General features: G+C 48.6%; 1 protein-coding gene across 1 annotated transcript in view; it reads left to right on the top strand.

The window, feature by feature from the left end:
- The window catches only part of NR1H2 (nuclear receptor subfamily 1 group H member 2), a 95,823-nt gene that overhangs the window by 57,372 nt on the left and 19,140 nt on the right, over window positions 1-19,311 (top strand). The window contains exons 6-7 of the mRNA XM_063942418.1: window positions 6,080-6,300; window positions 14,013-14,192. Coding sequence (XP_063798488.1) covers window positions 6,080-6,300; window positions 14,013-14,192 — 401 coding nt within the window. The remainder of the gene's footprint in view (window positions 1-6,079; window positions 6,301-14,012; window positions 14,193-19,311) is intronic.

The raw sequence follows: 19,311 nt of genomic DNA, 5'->3' as shown, positions 1-19,311 counted from the left end.
GTTCACTTGGGTTTAGCTGAAGAATTTTTCCTTTTTTCTTTATTATTTTATTTTTCTTTCACACACACACAGAATGGCAGCTCTGCCACTGCCATTCTGCACCGCGGGAGCTGCCGGCTGGGTCCCATCGCAGCTGCGTGCGGCTCGGGATGGGCCCCGGCTGAGGGAGACACTGAGCTCTCCTGAGTTGGCGGACACCGCTGCGTGCGGCGCGTGTCGGGACCACTCCATCCAGCAGAAGATTCCGGCAGCATGGCAGCGGTGAGTATAAGAGAGGACACCGCTGCGTGCGGCGCGTGTCGGAGCCGCTCCACCAGAGCGCTAAATCTAAAAAAGGGGCCGGACACCGCTGCGTGCGGCGCGTGTCGGGGCCGTTCTGTCGAGCAGTGACAACGCCTGACGTAACTACAGGACGGTGAGTACAATCTCCCCCCTCCTCCAAACTGATTTATATTTTATACTGTCAGTTTTAGTGGTATTATGTGGTGGTTGAACGGCTCCCCTATACTCCCCAGTCATAGACAGGCTGGGGGGGTATCAAAGGCGCACTTTGTATTTTACACAGTAAAAGAGTATCTGTGGAAAAGGCTATGTGTGCATGTCCCATATACAATAGCATTGTTCTTATGTATTTTGTAGACAAAAGAGCCGCTGTGGCTCAACACACTAAATGCTGATATTAATCAAAGGGGGCGGAGCTAACTCTCGCTCCGTACGGCGGGCTTGGCGCTCTCCCCTCTCCGGCCGCAGCATACAGGCGGCGGGGAGATACAGGGCGCTTCCCGCTTACTCTGCACAACAGCGGGTTTTCATTTTAAATTTGGCGCCGAAGCGGGGGGCGGAGCTAACTCCCGCTCTGTACGGCGGGCTCAGCGCTCTCCGCCCCCCGGCCGCTACAGCACTTCCGCTCCCCGGCCGCTGCAGCAGCGTGTACACGGCCGCTACAGCGCCTCCGCTCTCCGGAGCACTTCCGCTCTCCGGACCCCAGGCCGCAACAGCACAGATTACAGGTCCTCGGCTCCCTGGGCCGCTGCAAGGAGGTAATGGTGGGGGTGAAGCTTACAGCGGGCCCCCGGCGGCGGTTCCCAGCGCTCGGGGTCAGGCAGCAGAACCTATCTTAGGGGAAGGTTAGTTTTCTCTGTGCAGGGAGAGGCGGACATATTTATTTTACCTCACTTTGGCTACATTCCTCCCTGCAGGGGAGTCCTCAGCCAGGAATTTCATAGAGGCTGTAGATCAAACAGGAGCTGGGGCTCAGCTCATTAATGATTAAAATCTGGTTTGCAATATTTAATTACCCTACAGTATTTCACATAGACAGTATTTATCTACCCTGTTGGGTTCACTGTGTGAATATATATATATATATATATATGTGTATGTATATGCATACAATACCATATATATAGGGGGTAAAACCACTTCCACAATGTTTTATAAGAATAAAATACCGAAAACATCTGGGGGTTGCATTCCCTTTATTATTCCTTGGTGTCACTGGGTACTAATGATATTGGTAATTTGGGGAATGTGTATATATGAGACCGTGTGGCTCAGCACACTAATCCCCTAAACACCCAACCACAGAGGCCTGGGTTCAAGTACCACAACAGATACTTTAAGGCACAAATAGCGCTGCGGCTCAGTACGCTAGTAGCGGGTATCTGAACAGGGGGACCAGGGTTTGAATCCCAACAAAAAAAAAAAAAAAAAACTTTAAAGGGAGCTCTTATAGCCTAGTGGCTAGGACTCTTCTCCCACAGCGCAGCGCTACTGGTTCAGGTCTCCGCTGCTCCAGAAAATGTATTTAAATCGTGTCGGTCACTACACGTTATAGTGCAGACCTTACATAGGGCTCGGTTTATTTAACCCACCTTTTCTCCTTTCGTTTGTCTCACCTGAGATAGTCAAAAAGAATTCCCTCTTAGGTGTGAAGTATGCGGTGGAGCCATCTCTTAGCCCTCCACGCACCTGCAGGACACCCCTGTTTGAACAGCCCAGATTATACAGGTAATGTCACTGTTAACCAGAGACCTTGTACGTCATTTCCCCTCTCCAGGTTTCTAAATGAACCTTGATAGCCTTCCATGTTACACGACTCAGCGGTGGAAAGGCCTCTCTGGGAGGAGGCGAGAGATGTCCAGGATACGGAGGATGTCTGGTTTCGGTGCAGTCTGAACCTGTGTCTCAGAATATCCAGGTGCATTATACAGCAGTTCGTCTTGATACTGCAGGTAAGGGAGGCGGACACGTCAAGTCCATCAGGGTTCGACGCCAATGACGAAATGGTCCAGTTTCGGATGGGCTAGGCAGGCTCCGGTAGGCGGCCTGCAGAACCCGAATAAAAAGTTTCAGATATCAAACAATGTTGGTTTTCTTATCCTTTCCCCGCAGACGGAAGGAAATGGCATCAGAACTTCTCCAGGTATACCCCTCAATGTATCACCGATCCAACAAGCTGCCATTTTCCTGAGGCAACATTGCTCAGGTATCCATCAAAGACACATATACGGCAGCGGGGTTCTACCTTGTCCGGAGCAGGTAGGTTGTGGAACAATTGTCCTCTAGGTTACAGGATCAGTTATCAGGATCAATTGATACTTTGGGACAGATCAGAATCAGGATTCTGATTGTATGTTCTTTTGAGGTCTGCAGACTCGGAACCTGCATTTTCGCTTGGGCTGTCTTAACCCAAAGACCGCTGGGGCTGCGACAGTGACAGGTGAACATGAGATCCTACGGGGCAGATGGTTCAGGGGAAGAAACTTTCTGCAGGATTTCTTGAACCATTGGAGGTAAGTCCACTTTTCTTTCTCCTAATACTGCCTCAGCTCCAAGACGGACCTTTACCGGTCTTTCCTTGAGATCTTTCCGTGCCCTTTCAGGCTTCCACTCCACACGGGCGATATCTCCGTCGCCAGGGGATCTCAGGGTAACAGGCTGAAGCAGAGGCTCAGCATCCTCGGTCCAGTCTGATTTTAGGTCATCCTATACACCCACTACAGGTTAGACCTTCCTACCACCTGGAGGGTCCCAGGGTAGGCGCAGGTCGGTGGTCCTACGGGGAGAACTGAGAAGGCTTGCGCGGTTACAGATTAGATTTTGGAGTACAGCGTCTCAGGAGTCCTTCGGCATGGGTCGGCCGATTTACAAGGACAAGAGAGTCATAATACAGGCGCCGCTCCATATGCTTCTAACCGAAAAGGGTGTTGATCCCTGTTTTTCACATATCATTTGAATCGGGACAGTTCTCAGGCCTTTGGTTTTTTTTTTCACGTTCCGAAGCCAGATGGCTCGGCCACGCCTATTCTGTCCTTAGAATCCTTTCAGTCTGTGATTGCTAGTTTTAAACAGACAAAAAGGGGGTTTTACGTGTCCCTTGTCTTCAGGGATGCCTGTTTACTGATTTCCGTTGGGTTTCCTCATCGGGCTTTTCTCAGATTCGCATTACAGGATTCTCATTTTCACTGTCGGTCCTTTCCTTTCGGTCTCTCTTCCGCTACCACAGGGTTCAGGAAGATCACAGAATAACTATCTTTCAAGGGCAGGAAGGGAGGTTTGTTCCCTAATGGGACAATCTACTGCTACAATCCAACTCTGTACATTAGGTGGCTTCTGAATTTCCAGAGGATCCAGGAGCTTCTCGTTCGACACTGATCCACTTTATGCTCCTCGTAGACTTTTCTCAACACGGTCCGTCAGAGGATTTTTCCTTCCTTGCCACCAGGTACTCTATTTCTTAAGTCAGGTTGCGACGCAATGAGTGGTCACCTACACTCCCCTCTGAGCGAAGGACAACAATCTTCTTTCTAGGTCAAGCCGCCAGGTCAGACTCCCGGGTGAGGGTTCATTTCCCGGAGTTTTCTCAGCTGGTCCGCTGTTGGCGGAGATTTCGGATCGACCTCAGGGCGTTCGGTCTGACTCTTTATCCCTTTACTCCTCTCGGACGTGAGCTCTAGCGGTAGTAGCCGAGGATACCCTCAGGGCTCCTTGGAGTTTCGTTTTTTTTTTTTTCTATCCTGCCTCCTTTGTTTATTCCTACCTCACTTCGGTAACACAGGATGGGAATATGCGCGCTAGTCCTCTCGGTGGCTCCGGTTGGGCCGCGCATGACTTGAAGATACAGCTACACCTGTTGTCAGTACAGGAGCCTTGGCTCCTACCTCGACTAGACTGTCTACTTCAACAGGGTCCTTTTCTTTGTTCATCTTAAACTGGTTTCGTTTAACCATGTGACTGTTCACCAGACCTCAGAAGGGAGGAGTTTCCTAGTTCGGTTAGGCCTACTGGGCCCCGATTTCAGAAGTCTGTTACCTCTTCTCGCTTTTGCCACTTTTGGAAAACTTTATAGGGCATAGTGAGGATAACAGGGGTTTTCCCCTTCTTTCAGTTACCATTCAGCCGTCATCTTTGGTTTCTCTGGGAAGTTTTGCTCGGCTGCGCTTCAAAATACATTGACCTGAAATCTAGGTCTCTGCCCTTTCGGTTTTCTTCCAAAAGAGATCAGCCTGCCGGCCGTAAGTTCAGGCTCTCTTTCAGGGAGTACTCTATTGGCAACTCCCCCGGCTGAGCTTCAGACTCAGCGGTCGTTTCTTCCAGAGGGGATGTCCGTTTTTCCTATAAATCTGACCCCAGTGTTTTCGCCCCTCTTTGAAGGTTGTAAGGGCTCGCCGACTCTCTCTACAGAGATCTTAGTCTATTTGACGAAGTTTTTCTTCCCTCTTCTGTACGATGCTCCCGTACTAAATAGCCGGGGTCCCAGCATATGCTGGGCTGTTGGATACATCTGACCATCAGACAGTCTTCTTGGCGGTTGCTCGGAAGCCTCCGTTTCCATTTCAGCGCACTTTACGCGCGTTGTGGGACCTTAGTGGGCAGCTGCCCGTGGGGTCTCCATGAATACTTTGTCGGGCGGCTACTTGGTCGGACCGACATTTGTTTTTGTCAAATTCTACAAGTTTGACACTTTTGCGGTCTCGGCATCACAGTTTGGCCGAGCTGTTTTACAGGACTCTCAGCGCTCTCCCACCCGTTTTGGGAGCTCTGGGACGTCCCCATTGTAACTACGCTCCAGTGACCCCTAGTGGATGAAGGAGAAATCAGGATTTTGGTACTTACCGATAAATCCCTTTCTCCGATTCCACAGGGGCCACTGGACGCCCGCCCAGCGCTGTTCCTCCTTGTTTTTTGTTTGCTTAACTGTTTGCAGATCACCATATGACTGCTTGTTGAGTTGGGGCTAGCCTGTTGTTTGTTAGGTTCTGTTCCAGGTTTGGGTTGTGTTATCCTGGTTTACAGGGCGTCATTAACCTCCTCTACCTTACGGTTTGTTTATTCCAGCTCTCCTCGGGCACAGTTTTACTTAGACTGGCTTGGAGGGAAGATAGTAGGGGAGGAGCTAGCCACAGTGTGAGAATTTTAAAGTGCCAGCTCCCAATCACTACCTACTATTTCCCCATTGTAACTACGCTCCAGTGGCCCCTGTGGAATCGGAGAAAGGGATTTATCGGTAAGTACCAAAATCCTGATATCCCTGGTAAAACATCAAGGCCGAAAACGGACGTTTTTCTGACTTTTTTTCCGACGTTTCACCGTATATATATATATATATATTTTTTTTTACAGGCTATCCAGATTGATCGCCTGTAAAAAAAACAAAAAAAAAACAAAACCCTTTCTCCCAGAAACACACAGGTTCAGTGAAACCAGTGTGTTTTCGTGCAAAATAGCGAAGGGGTTGTTTCCGGGGATCCTGCTTCGCCTGCCGGAGGCAGGTAAAACAAAATCCCCAATAAGCCGCGGCACGCGCCGGCTTACCGGGGCTAATTAGATAGCCCCCTGCGGGACAATTTAACCCCGGTTATTTTGATATCCCCCTATAGGAGAACGTCACCCAATACCCATATTCCGTTTAGCCGGTAGTCCTTATTTGCATTAAAGACTGAAACCCACGCCCCCTCCCCGAGCTGTTTCTCTTCCTAGCGATTTCTTCCCAGTGCTACTTTGATCACCTTTTGTGTTAAGACAAACCCACAAGGACAAGCTGACGAATGTGTGACCCTGCTGTACTTTGTTTCAGGCGTGCTTTCCGAAGTACAAATCCGGAGCAAGAAGATAAAGAAGCAGCAGCAGGAGGATGATGTGGTCCAGTCCTCTGCGGTCTTAGTGCCCCCCAGCCCGTGCATGCTGACTCAGGATATTGTCCAGCTCACAGCTCAGCAGGAAGAGATGATCCAGCAGCTGGTCTCAGCGCAGCAGCAGTGCAACAAGAGATCCTTCAGCGATCAGCCAAAAGTAACGGTATGACACATGTAAAAAATAAATGTACAACTGATTTGTCATCTTTGGTTACGAATGGCAGCCTGTTACTGCTGTTGCTGTGCGTAAATGCAGTGATGTAAAAGCAAGTAATTCAGGGACATAGTTATATTTCAGTATTTATTTAGTGCTCAGCATATTCCTTAATTCAGATGTGGCCTTTGTTCAAAGAGGGACACACACCCTGCCTTGCGGTGCATAATTAGTCCACAGAGACCGCAGCACAAGCAATATATGTAATGATCCCCACTTTACGACACACCTGCGGGGAAACGTACTAGGCTACAACGAGTCTGCTTGATATTTTAAAATGGCAATCATTTAAAAGGCAAACTGGTATTGGCGGAATCTGCAGATCGCAGGCTAGTACAATACCCCACGGGGTGTAATACAGATTACTAGCTGATGATTTGTTGGCCACGCTGGTCAGAAGAGTCCAGTATACATTCCTCGGCTGTACAAGCAGAGGTCAGAATCAATAGAAAGTGTGCTTATAGGGGAGGGTCCAGTTACCTATTACAGAATTAAAGGGGCAAGCTATGAAGGGAGGGGCTCTTTGTTTCATAGTCATTTGGTCACCTCAGATGCTGTGTAGTCTGGAGCTACAATAGGTAATATGTATTTTATCTTTAGTTTGTATTAATGCAACAAGAGAAGCCAGGTCCTTTCTATAGAATAATATCATGTTACAGGTATAATTAGGGAATAAGTTGCTATTCTGTACAACGTAATTTGGCTGTGTCCTTGTTTTCTGCCCTATTGATGTGTGAAATCTACCAGTGACCTTACTTCTGTTTTAATTGTCTTTGTTGTCCATACGGTGTCTGTGACTTATAAAGTTTCTTTTTCATCCACTAGGGGTCACTGGAGTACTCTTGGGATATGGACAGCTTCAGCAAGAACAGGGCACTGAATATTTAAATTTAGAACTCTCCTCCCCTCCATATCCCAGAGTACCTCAGTGTTTTTTCTGTGCTCATAGTAGCAACAGGGTTTGTGTGGTTATCCACACTACTTTTGAATATTTTTATTTTTGCTTTTTCTTTTTTAACTACATTTTCCACATCCCTTCCCCCCTTCTAATAGGCATGGGTCCGGGATCGTGGAAGCTGCTACGAGCAGCTGTGGCGTGTCGGGCCTCTCTGAAAAGAGCTCCCTCACTGCCAGGTGCAGGACTACCTGCAGGAAAGGCTGGACGGAGCTTACAGAAGAAGAAGCCCCGTCATAGCCCCTCACCACAGGCGTCCAGGTATGTTGGGGACGGGGCGGTCAGCTCACGCTGCCGCCCCGCTGTGTGGGGACACTACTGGGAAGCGCCGCCGCTGCCAGGACACCGCCGCTATGTGAGCGCCCGCCGCCGCTATGTAGGCCGCCTCCCGCCGCTACCAGAGCCGCGCCGGCCACACTTGGCACACATAGCCACCGCTCCACGGCTATATGCAGCGCGCTCCCGCTATCCGCTGCCCGGATGCCCGCTCCCCGGCTCCCTCTACCATGTCCCTCTGCCATCGCATGTACGGTCCCCGGCTCCGTGTACCCGCTCCCTTCTGGAATAGGCAGCGGTACACAGAGCACGGGGGGGGGGGGGGGGGGGAGCACACACAAGGGGGGAGATTGTGCCCATAGCAGCAGCAGTATGAAACGCTGCATGGGTTATTAGACAGATAGGCTATTAAGCCTTTGTTTAGCAGGATGATCCCAGGTTATATCTGTTTGAAAAATGTTATACCCTGTACACAGTTTTACCTGTAAGCATGGCATGGTGGCCATTTTAACCATGCTTCCTGTTCTGATTCCAGACGTTCCTGTACTACATCTCTACTCCACCGGAGGCGCAGGGGTGTTAGTGGGAATTTGGGATCAGATTTCATATAGTACTGGTCACGTGCACTGCTCTTGGCCAGATATATATATATATATATATAACACCTTAGTACTGTTTTACTGAGTCGTGCAAGTTGTCTGTCTTTGTATATTGTGTTGTCTGTCTGCATAATGAGTAAGTCACCAGCAGAAACTAAAAATCAGTTTCACTGCAATGTCTGTAAGACTACAAATACAATTTCGGCTCCGTTTTCAATGCCGGTGTCAACCCCGGACCCTCCATTAGCAGCTGTCATGGCTGGATTGCAATCAGAATTGGCCGCCGCTCGACAAGAGCGGGAAGCGGCAAGATCTGAGTCTAGGGTGAGACCGCTAGAACTACCGGTGGGGTCTCAGCTTTGCCAAAGGTCCAAGTCCACCTTGGGTAGAAGGGATAAATTTTCATATGATTTACCTGTTTCTGCGATGTTGCATTCTGATGGTTCTATGCCGGTCCTCATTGCGCAAGATGAGGGTGAGGAGGGCGAAGTAGACCAGCAGTCAGATAGTGAGGTTTTTGACAGCTCAGGCGTTGATAATCTCATCCGAGCGGTGCGTCAGTCTCTGACCTTTACAGAAACTGGGGAGCCTCTGACAAATGATGTAGTCGTCTTTCCTAAACGACCGAGAACTCCAATGTGTTTTCCTGTTTCAGAATCTCTTAATAAGATGTTACTGGAAACACGAAAGAATCCGGATAGACTGTTTTCTATACCTCGCAGATTTAAGTCTCGTTACCCGTTTCCAGAGTCTGTGACAGCTACATGGGAGAATCCGCCATTGGTGGATTCGTCTGTGTCTAAACTTACAAAGAAATTAACCATACCAGTACCAACTGCTACTACGCTTAAAGACTCTTCAGACCGTAAAATAGTAGCTATGCTAAAGTCCATGTATATAGCAGCAGGAGTGTTGCTTAGACCTGGGTTGGTTGGCATTTGGGTCACTAAGGCGCTCATAGTATGGATAACAGAACTCAAGTCTGCCCTACATGACGAACACCTTATACTTCTCGCTGATCAAATCTGGGAAGCTGCTGGTTATCTATGTACAGCTTCTACTGACGTCTGTCAGCTCGCTTCTCGCCTTTCATCGTCGCTAGTTACAGCACGACGAGCACTCTGGCTGCGTTCTTGGCAAGCGGAGGCAGAGGGCAAAAGAGATATAGAGGCGTTGCCTTACGGTGGCGAGAAGTTGTTTGGTCTTGAATGGGACAAATGGATTTCTGAGGCCACGGGAGGAAAGTCTGTTTTCCTACTATTGCCTCCAACGGTACCTAGACGGAAATACTCTGGCCCGGCGTTCAAATCCTTTAGACCTCAGCCCTTTCGAGGCCGTGGTAGAGGAACAGCCACGCCTGGTAGACGCGGTCGAGGACGTGGTTTCTAACAAACCAACACCAGTCGTCAGGACGCTAAGGTCACCGACAAGCCAGTGGCATGGCGGGCTCCCAGCCCATCTCGGATCTCCAATTGTGGGAGCACGCCTTCAGACGTTCCATTTGGCGTGGTTCCAGACATCCGCGGATGGGTAGATCCGCAATTTAGTGTTAAAAGGTTACAAAATAGAGTTCGACTGTCTCCCGCCACTGCGGTTTTTCAAGACAGGACTGCCTCTGTCGGGCAAATTGCATTCCGTCCCTGCTAGATTCAGCAGTTTTGATTCCGGTCCCTGTACACCAACAAGGTCAGGGTTATTATTCCAGTCTGTTTGTGGTACCAAAGCTGGATGGCTCCGGCAGGCCAATATTGAACTTAAAAGGTCTCACTCAGTACGTCACTCGCTACAGATTAAAAATGGAATCTCTGCAGTCAGTAATTGCAGGTTTAGAGCCACAGGAATTCATGATTGCGCTAGATCTCAAGGATGCGTACTTACACATTCCGATTTGGCCACCTCATCAGAGGTTCTTGCGTTTTGCGATACGACAGAACAGTTACCAGTTTCAGGCTCTACCGTTTGGCCTCTCGTCAGCTCTTCGGGTATTTACCAAGGTGATGTCTGTGATGATAGCTCATCTCAGATCCCTGGGAGTGATGATAGTTCCGTACTTGGACGATCAGCTCATCAAAGCTCCGTCTCAACAGATGCTCCTCCAACATGCGTTGCTAACGTACAATGTACTAGTTCGGCACGGTTGGATTGTCAACTTCAAGAACTCGCATCTAATTCCGTCTCAACGACTTCAATTCCTAGGTATGATTCTCGATACGGTAAATCAAAGAATTTACCTGCCAGAACAGAAAGTACAGATTATTCGTCATCTGGTACAATTAGTGCTCAAGCCATGCACAGTCTCGGTACATTTGTGCATTCGCCTCTTAGGCACAATGGTGGCGGCTTTCAAAGCGCTTCGGTTCGGAAGATTTCACTCACGTCCTTTTCAACTGGATGTGCTCGCACAGTGGTCGGGCTCGCATCTGCAGATTCACCACAGGGTGAGGTTGTCGCCACGGGCCGGGGTATCTCTACTCTGGTGGCTCAAAGTACACAATCTAACCGCAGGGAAACGGTTCGGCGCCTGGAATTGGATAATTCTAACGACGGACACGAGTCTCAGAGGTTGGGGAGCTGTAGTTCAAACTTGTCAGCTCCAGGGTCTCTGGGCGGATCACGAAATATTGCTGTCTATAAATGTCCTGGAACTCCGGGCAATTTACAATGCGCTACGACGAGCAGTGCACATGCTTCGGTCTCAGACTGTCCAGGTGCAGTCAGACAACGCGACGGCGGTCGCATACATCAACAAACAAGGAGGAACGAGAAGGCGCATGGCAATGCGGGAAGTAGCTCGAATCCTCACTTGGGCCGAGCATCACCAAGTGATTTTGTCGGCAGTGTTCATTCCGGGAGTGGACAACTGGGAGGCGGATTATCTCAGGCGTCGGGATTTTCATCCAGGAGAATGGGCATTAAATCCAGAAGTGTTTCACATATTGGTCCAGAGGTGGGGTTACCCTCAAGTGGACCTGATGGCATCTTGCCACAATCACCAAACGCCCCAGTATGTGTCCAGAACGCGAGATCCAAAGGGCAGTGGCGGTGGATGCTCCCACAATCGCGTGGCCGTACGGCCTCGTGTATCTGTTTCCACCGTTTCCGCTGCTCCCTCTGTTGCTAAAACGGATCAAAAGAGAGTCCGCCACAGTCATACTAGTGGCGCCTCATTGGCTTCGGGGAGCTTGGTTCTTGGATCTCCAAGGACTACTCGCAGACTATCCTTGGCCGCTCCCACTACGTCCGGACCTGTTACAACAGGGTCCGTTCCTTTACCCCGATTTAGCGCGGCTGCGTTTGACGGGGTGGCTGTTGAGACCGCCCTCTTACGAAGAGAGGGCGTTCCAGAATCGGTTATACCAACCATGTTACGAGCTAGGAAGCCAGTGTCGGCAGCTCATTATTACAGAATTTGGCGTGCCTATATCGGTTGGTGTGAAGCTCGGAAGTTTCCGACTTAATCTCTAAAGTTATCCCGTCTTTTGTTATTTCTACAGACGGGGTTAGATGGAGGTCTGCGTTTATCTACACTTAAGGTGCAGGTATCTGCTTTGTCAAATTACTTTCAAAGACGATTGGCTCTATTGCCATCTGTACACACTTTTCTACAAGGTGTCCTCAGCATACAGCCTCCATTCATTCCACCTACAGCGCCATGGGACTTGAATCTGGTTTTAGATTTCTTACAGTCTTCATATTTTGTATCCCTTACAACAAGTTGATCTTAAGTTTCTCACTTGGAAAACAATTTTTCTACTAGCCTTAGCTTCGGCAAGGCGTGTTTCAGATTTGGGTGCCTTGTCATGCAAGCCACCGTATTTGGTGTTTCATGATGACAGAGCGGAACTTCGGACGAATCCCGCTTTCTTACCAAAGGTAGTGTCATCTTTTCACATCAATCATCCAATAGTAGTTCCTGTGTTAACAGAAGATTCTGGAACTTTGGATGTGGTACGCGCACTACGCGTTTATGTATCCCGAACGTCTACATCTCGTACGACGGATCCGTTGTTTGTTCTCTATGATGCTGCCAAGATGGGATGGCCAGCTTCTAAGCAGACCATATCCAGATGGATTAAACTGACCATACGTCAGGCTTACCTTCATGCTAGGTTACAGCCGCCTCCATCAGTAACAGCTCATTCCACACGTTCTGTGGGAACTTCATGGGCAGCTGGTCGTGGGGCTTCTACGACGCAGCTTTGCCGTGCGGCTACGTGGTCATCAGTGCACACGTTTGTGCGCTTTTACAAGTTTGATACGTTTGCGGCATCAGCATCTAGCTTTGGCCGCCTAGTGTTACAGGTGCCAAACAGCTCTCCCGCCCACGGGGGAAGCTTTGGTACGTCCCAAGAGTACTCCAGTGACCCCTAGTGGATGAAAAAGAAAATAGGATTTTGGTACTTACCAGGTAAATCCTTTTCCTTGAATCTGTAGCATTCTAGCAAACATACCCCTCTGTACGCAGACATGCCGCTGCATAGTGCAACTGGCGTCCATTGATAAAGCACAAAATGTATAATAGTTGCTCCCTCCTGTACAAGATGCAGGGCAGTAGCAAATCGCCAATATATAAGACTGAGCTGATCATCTTCCCTCCCTCCCGCACAACCTCACCTCCTACAATCTCATTATCTATTGATGGCACTACTATCTCTAGCCCCCAAGTACGCTGTCTTGGTGTAATCCTTGACTCCTCCCTCTCTTTCAAACCACACATTCAGCACCTCTCACAAAACTGTCATTTTCATCTCAAAAATATTTCCCGAATCAGACCTTTTCTCACCCAGGATGCCACCAAGACCATTATCCACTCTGATTATTTCCAGACTGGATTACTGTAATCTCCTCCTAACTGGCTTCCCTGACAATCACCTCTCTTCGCTCCAATCTATCCTCAACGCTACAGCCCAGCTCATCTTCCTCACCAAACGCACTACGTCCACCTCTCCTCTCCTACAAGCCCTTCACTGGCTCCCCTTCCCTTCAGAAGCCAATTCAAACTTCTCACACTCACTTACAAAGCCCTCACCCACTCCTCTCCCATTTACATCTCTGACTTTATCTCCCTTTACTCTCCCACCCGTCCTCTTCGCTCTGCTAATGCACGCCGACTCTCCTGTCTTCTGATTACTTCCTCCCACTCCTATCTCCAAGATTTTTCACGTGCTGCTCCCTTCCTCTGGAATTCCCTACCTCTCCCCCTCAGACTCTCTACGGAACTTCAAACGGGCTCTTAAGACCCACTTCTTCACCAAACCCACCCAAATCTCATTCTAACCCTCTGTCCCACTCTCGGTCTACCCCATATGTGTCACCCCTGTATGTCTGCCCCTCCCCTTTTAGAATGTAAGCTCTCATGAGCAGGGCCCTCTTCCCTCATGCGCTTATCCTTTTCTAACTTTAATAATCCTCAACTGCCCAAATCCTGCAGTTTTTTGGCCAACTTGAAACTTATCTATGTCGTCTACTGGTGTAGTTATGCTTAGTTACCCTGTACTTGTCCTATATTGTCTTCAACTGTAAGTCACTGTTTTCCTGTTTTGATTATGTGCACATGTACTCGTTAATTGGGCACTGAGGAACCCTTGTGGCGCCATATAAATAAAGGATGATGATAATAATAATAATAGATAATATACATCCTCCTATACAAACCCTTCCATTAATAATGTTCAAATATATCACATGAGTTAATGAGATTATTAATTGTAAATATCATTTCCTTGTTTGTCTGTGTTGCTGATGTTGCAGTGTACATACCTTTCTCGCTTGTTACCTGTACTCTGTGCTTACTAAGGATTGCTGTCACAGCCTGCGTGCTTCCTTTTCAGCCATGGCCCCTGACTAGCGACCCCAACAGCAGAGAAGCTCGCCAACAACGCTTCGCTCACTTCACAGAGCTCGCCATCATCTCCGTGCAGGAGATTGTGGATTTTGCCAAACAAGTACCTGGTTTTATGGAGTTGTCACGGGAGGATCAGATCGCACTTCTGAAGGCGTCCACCATTGAGGTAGCCCTCTTTAGGACTGGAATAGCCATATTCAAATGAATGTATATGTGTAAATATTTTCATTTGTGCCATGGGAAATGCTTTTAAAATCCATTGCAGGGATATATAATATATATATATATATATATATATATATATATATCTATATCCAATGCATGGACCGGCACTCCACTGAATGATGGACTTGCTGCTCCGGTGCCTCCAATATCACGTAGCTTGTAGAGAAACAGGAAAAAACTGCGGCACTCGGAGACTTAATGCAAAAAAGCAGTGTATTAAATATAACACATGAACTCCAACGTTTCGGGGCTGGCACGCCCCTTCGTCAAGGATATACATTGCTGTATATCCTTGACGAAGGGGCGTGCCAGCCCCGAAACGTTGGCGTTCATGTGTTATATTTAATACACTGCTTTTTTGCATTGTCTCCCGAGTGCCGCAGTTTTTTCCTGTTTCTATCTATCTATCTCTATCTATCTATATATAAAATAATTTTATATTACCTTTTTTTTTTCTTGTACATTGTGTCTGTGCCTATTGTTGCAATGTTAGCCCGCCAACCCCCTTCCCTGGACACACATTCGCACAGTGCAGCAGCTCATACAGCAGTTAGGGATAAAAAGTTTGAATGTAGCAAATATATCCTCTCCCCTTCTGCGGCCCTGTGTAGACCCCGTACTCATGCACATGAATCCCATATTTTGCAGAGCAGTGATTAAAGTTTTCCCCACCCCCCGGGACATTGCACCCAAAGAGTGCCACGGTCGGACAGTTCCTGAAAAGCGGGACTATCCTGCTCAAAGCAGGATGGTTGGGGTGTATATATATCGGATGCCCCCCAGTGCCACACACAAGATGGGCACTGGCCTGTAGGAGCACAGTGGGTCTGATTCAGCTGTAGTTGGAGGCGCTATGGTGATCACGTCTCCTGCATGCATTACTGATCTGAGCTGCATCCTACGACGCAGTGTTGGATCTTCTGCGACGCTAACGGCCGCCTGTTTGACCCTAGAAGTTGAGCAACCTGACCACCACGTTTACTACGAAGAGGCCAGGAAATCTCTGACCTCAGATGGAGATCCTGGTCCCATCCCTTTTCCAACGACTGCAGCTATACAAATACATTTTGGGAAATGGAGGCCGTTTCCGCCCCCTCCCCAACGTCAAGCAGCATCAGACTGTCAATCACTGACTATCTGATGCCATAGTATGACCAGCGTCGTGGAGAGAAGAGGGGAAGGAAAAGAAACAGAGAAATATGGAAAGAGAGAAGGAAACAGCTGATGTTAGGGTGGGTTGAAAAGTGGGTCAAAAAAAATAATAATATCTTAGTCGGCCACCCAGCGCCTGAAGATTTCGTATTTACGCCCTATAGGCATACTCGCAGAACACCACCGCAAAGCACTCTGGCAGTGCTTTTTTTTTTTTTTGGTACTGTTTGTTGCGAAGTAGCAGAATACAATAGTTTTGACTCGAAATACACGCCCTGTTCACCGTATACTGTAATACAGTCAGAGCCGGATTAAGGGGGGGGGGTCCCGGGGATATCTTTCTTCAATCCGATCTGCGGTGCTGCGCTCACGAGCCCCGGCTCCCCGCTGCCCTGTCCCTCCTCCTCCTTCAGTTCAGCGTGCGGCGCACCAATGACGGAGCCGCATGCTTGCTGAGCCGGACAGCAATTGGACAACTGAGCCGTCGCTCAGCTGCGCTGACTACAGCTCTAAGAAAAGTGCTCTAACAGGTGTAGTCAGGGCAGCTGAGCGACGGCTCAGCTGTTCAATTGCTGTCCGGCTCAGCAAGCCTGCGGCTCAGTCATTGGCGCGCCGCACGCTGAACTGAAGGAGGAGAGATTCTTAGCGATATATATATATATATATATATATATATATATATATATATATATATATATATATATATATACTCCACAACAACGGCACACAGGGGTTTAAAAATAATCCACTTCCACAGCAGTTTCAGCCAACGTTTCAAAGTTTATCCTTTTTCGTCAGGGCTGGATCTTAAACGAGCACCGGGGTAAGCAAAGTTGGTATTGGAGTGCCGGTCTGGAAAAGCTTTATATATATATATATATATATATATATATATATATAATTATTGTTATTATTATTATTATTTATTATTTTATTTTTTTTAGTCCATGTGGGCCCCCCTGCTCTTTAGTACCCCAGGCCTCCCGGGGCCTTAATCCGGCTCTGAATACAGTAAGTGCGCTCAACACAGCCGTATCCTCTCAAATACAGTGATAGTGTATCTGTTGCCCTCTGCCTGCAGCTCTCAGCTTGTTGCAACAACCCAGGACTCACCACGTGGAGGTGGCTGCAGCTCGAGTACCACCTGCCGCCCACCCTTTCACATTATAACGTGCTCAGCCGATCACTGCTCACTGTTCTAGCAGCCTGTAATCTTTTTTTATGCTTGCCATATACTTGTGTGATTGCATGCGATGCGATATCGGGCCCGATTTCCCTTGAAGCTCACATTGCGATAAATCGCATCGAAAGTGCTTTTTTTGTGCATTTGATGCGCATACAATCTTGCAATTTATCGCATGCCCCTTATGACCGGAAATCGGGTGATCGAATGCGATCGCATGCTGCCCAAAGCACACCAGATTTATCTGTGAGATCTGTTGAAATGGGTGGAGGGGAGCGTCCAGGAAGTGGGCTAAATACCTCACAGATTGCACATCGCAGTGCAATAAATCGAATGTGGTAAAAACAGCATGCGATCGGATAAATATTAAGTGCAGCACATAAGATCTTGAGACTCGAGATTCGACCGGCGTGCCTGCGCATCGCATGTTACATAAGATATGCATACAATCCTGCGATTTATCGCACAGTTGCGGTCGAAATCATAGGATTGTACCAGACATCTCACAAGTGTATGGGCACCATTAGAATCAAACTTTGGTATTACTGCATGTGACCGGAGAGTAGACCTAATGAAACCGTCCCGGCTCACCTCATCACAGCACTTTTCTTTTTTTCAGCCCATCCTAGCTGAGGTGTCAGATCTGTGAGGTTTTGTGTTCCCGGCTGTGACCTCAGTGAGCCAGAGGTGGATACTGAGACTTGGAAACTCGGAGGTCTCTAGGGAATTGACAAAATCCCAGGACAGAGGCGCGGAGTCTAACCCGCCACTGGTTTTCTCCAGGCACCCCCGCAACGGGATTAGGGTTTCGCTGCACCGAACGTGCAGGTCGTGGCCCTCTGCCTGGGCTTCCGAGTACTGATGCTTTAGGACCTCTGATGATTAAGATTCCGAGGGTACTAGATAAGCACTAGGAATGTTGGTACGAGTAATCAGACTGGAGCCGATGTCACAGGATTATTAGAATGGAGTCGATGGTACAGGTTTAATGAAATTGAATTGATGGTACAGGATTATCTGACTTTGAATTGATGAATGCGCAGGTCAGAGGCATGGAGTCTAACCCGCTGGTGGTCTTCTCCAGGGACCCCCGCGAGGGGATTTGGGTTTCGCTGCACAGAACGAGCAGGTCGCGGCCCTCTGCCTGGGAGATTAAGTCAGCATTGTGATATGAGGGGAGAGGTGCAGGAGGAAATACAATGTACGGTGATGTAGAGCTTCATCTTCCTGCTGTACTCAGGAGATCTGAAATATGACATGCCTCAGGAGACACTGTCTGCGGCACACAGGACAGCTGGGATTTTCGTCAGTCCACTGGTATAAGCAGATTGTGTGATATTTGTGGTTGCAGGGCAGAGCAGTCACCCGCTCTCCATTTCCAAAGTCCATTAAACAGATCACACAAGATTGTGTCACTTCATTCTCTGCAGTGAGGTAAAATGGGAATCCGTTGATCTTTATCTGCCTGACTGGGATATTCTGCTCATTGATCTCTGTCACCGTGGCTGGAATATCTTGTGAACTGATCAATACATCCATGGCCGGGGTATCCTGCCCGTTAATCTCTATCCTCATGGCTGGGCTGTTCCGCCCTCTGATCACGACCACCATAGCCGGGAGATTGTGCCTGTTGAGCTCTAGCACCGTGGCCGGGTCATTCTGCCCATTCTCTGCTGGTTCATGATATAAGGTTAGATTAAGATGACTGACACCAGGTGGATGATGTGGTCTTGGTCTGTGTGACGTAGATGTATCAGGGGCAGAGTGAGGAGAACGGTTTCTGTCTCTGTTCTCCCTTTGAGGTCTCTGTAGAGGAGAAGATGTTTCTCCTCTTGATGGATTCTCATGAGTTTCCTGTCGAGTTCTTTGGCGCTCGGACCGCAGCCTCTCCTCAAATACGGTCTCAGAAGAATCATCTGAAAAGATATACCGTATACATTAGCCTTATTAATTACCTGTAGACAACATGAACAAATCAATTGTTGATCAGTAACCTGAGTTACAGCAATAGCATTTTGGTATATCATTGATAATAGTGTTACATTGTAAGAGGCTCTGTCGGAATAACAGGGTTGTATCATGTATTGCAGTTATTTGTGTAAGTGTTTTTTCTCTGACGTCCTAGTGGATGCTGGGAACTCCGTAAGGACCATGGGGAATAGCGGCTCCACAGGAGACTGGGCACTAAAAGAAAGCTTTAGGACTACCTGGTGTGCACTGGCTCCTCCCCCTATGACCCTCCTCCAAGCCTCAGTTAGATTTTTGTGCCCGACCGAGCTGGGTGCAATCTAGGGGGCTCTCCTGAGCTTCTTAGAAAAAGTTAGTTTTAGGTTTTTTATTTTCAGTGAGACCTGCTGGCAACAGGCTCACTGCATCGAGGGACTAAGGGGAGAAGAAGCGAACCTGCCTGCTTGCAGCCAGCTTGGGCTTCTTAGGCTACTGGACACCATTAGCTCCAGAGGGACCGAACACAGGCCCAGCCTCGGAGTCCGGTCCCAGAGCCGCGCCGCCGGCCCCCTTACAGAGCCAGAAGCAAGAAGAGGTCCGGAAAATCGGCGGCGTACCTGCATGTCCCCATTTACCCCCCTCACCAGGAGTACCTCAGATATGTGGTACAGGACTGTCACTATCGGTTCCAGACGCGGCCGTTGGAGTTGTCCACGGCACCGAAGGTCTTTACCTAGGTAATGGCCGAAGTGACGATACTCCTTCGCAAGAAGGAAGT

Source organism: Pseudophryne corroboree, chromosome 10 (assembly GCF_028390025.1).
Source record: "Pseudophryne corroboree isolate aPseCor3 chromosome 10, aPseCor3.hap2, whole genome shotgun sequence".
Classification (NCBI taxonomy): domain Eukaryota; kingdom Metazoa; phylum Chordata; class Amphibia; order Anura; family Myobatrachidae; genus Pseudophryne; species Pseudophryne corroboree.
Note: the sequence above shows the minus strand (reverse complement) of the source record. Positions and strands in the feature narration are given on the sequence as shown.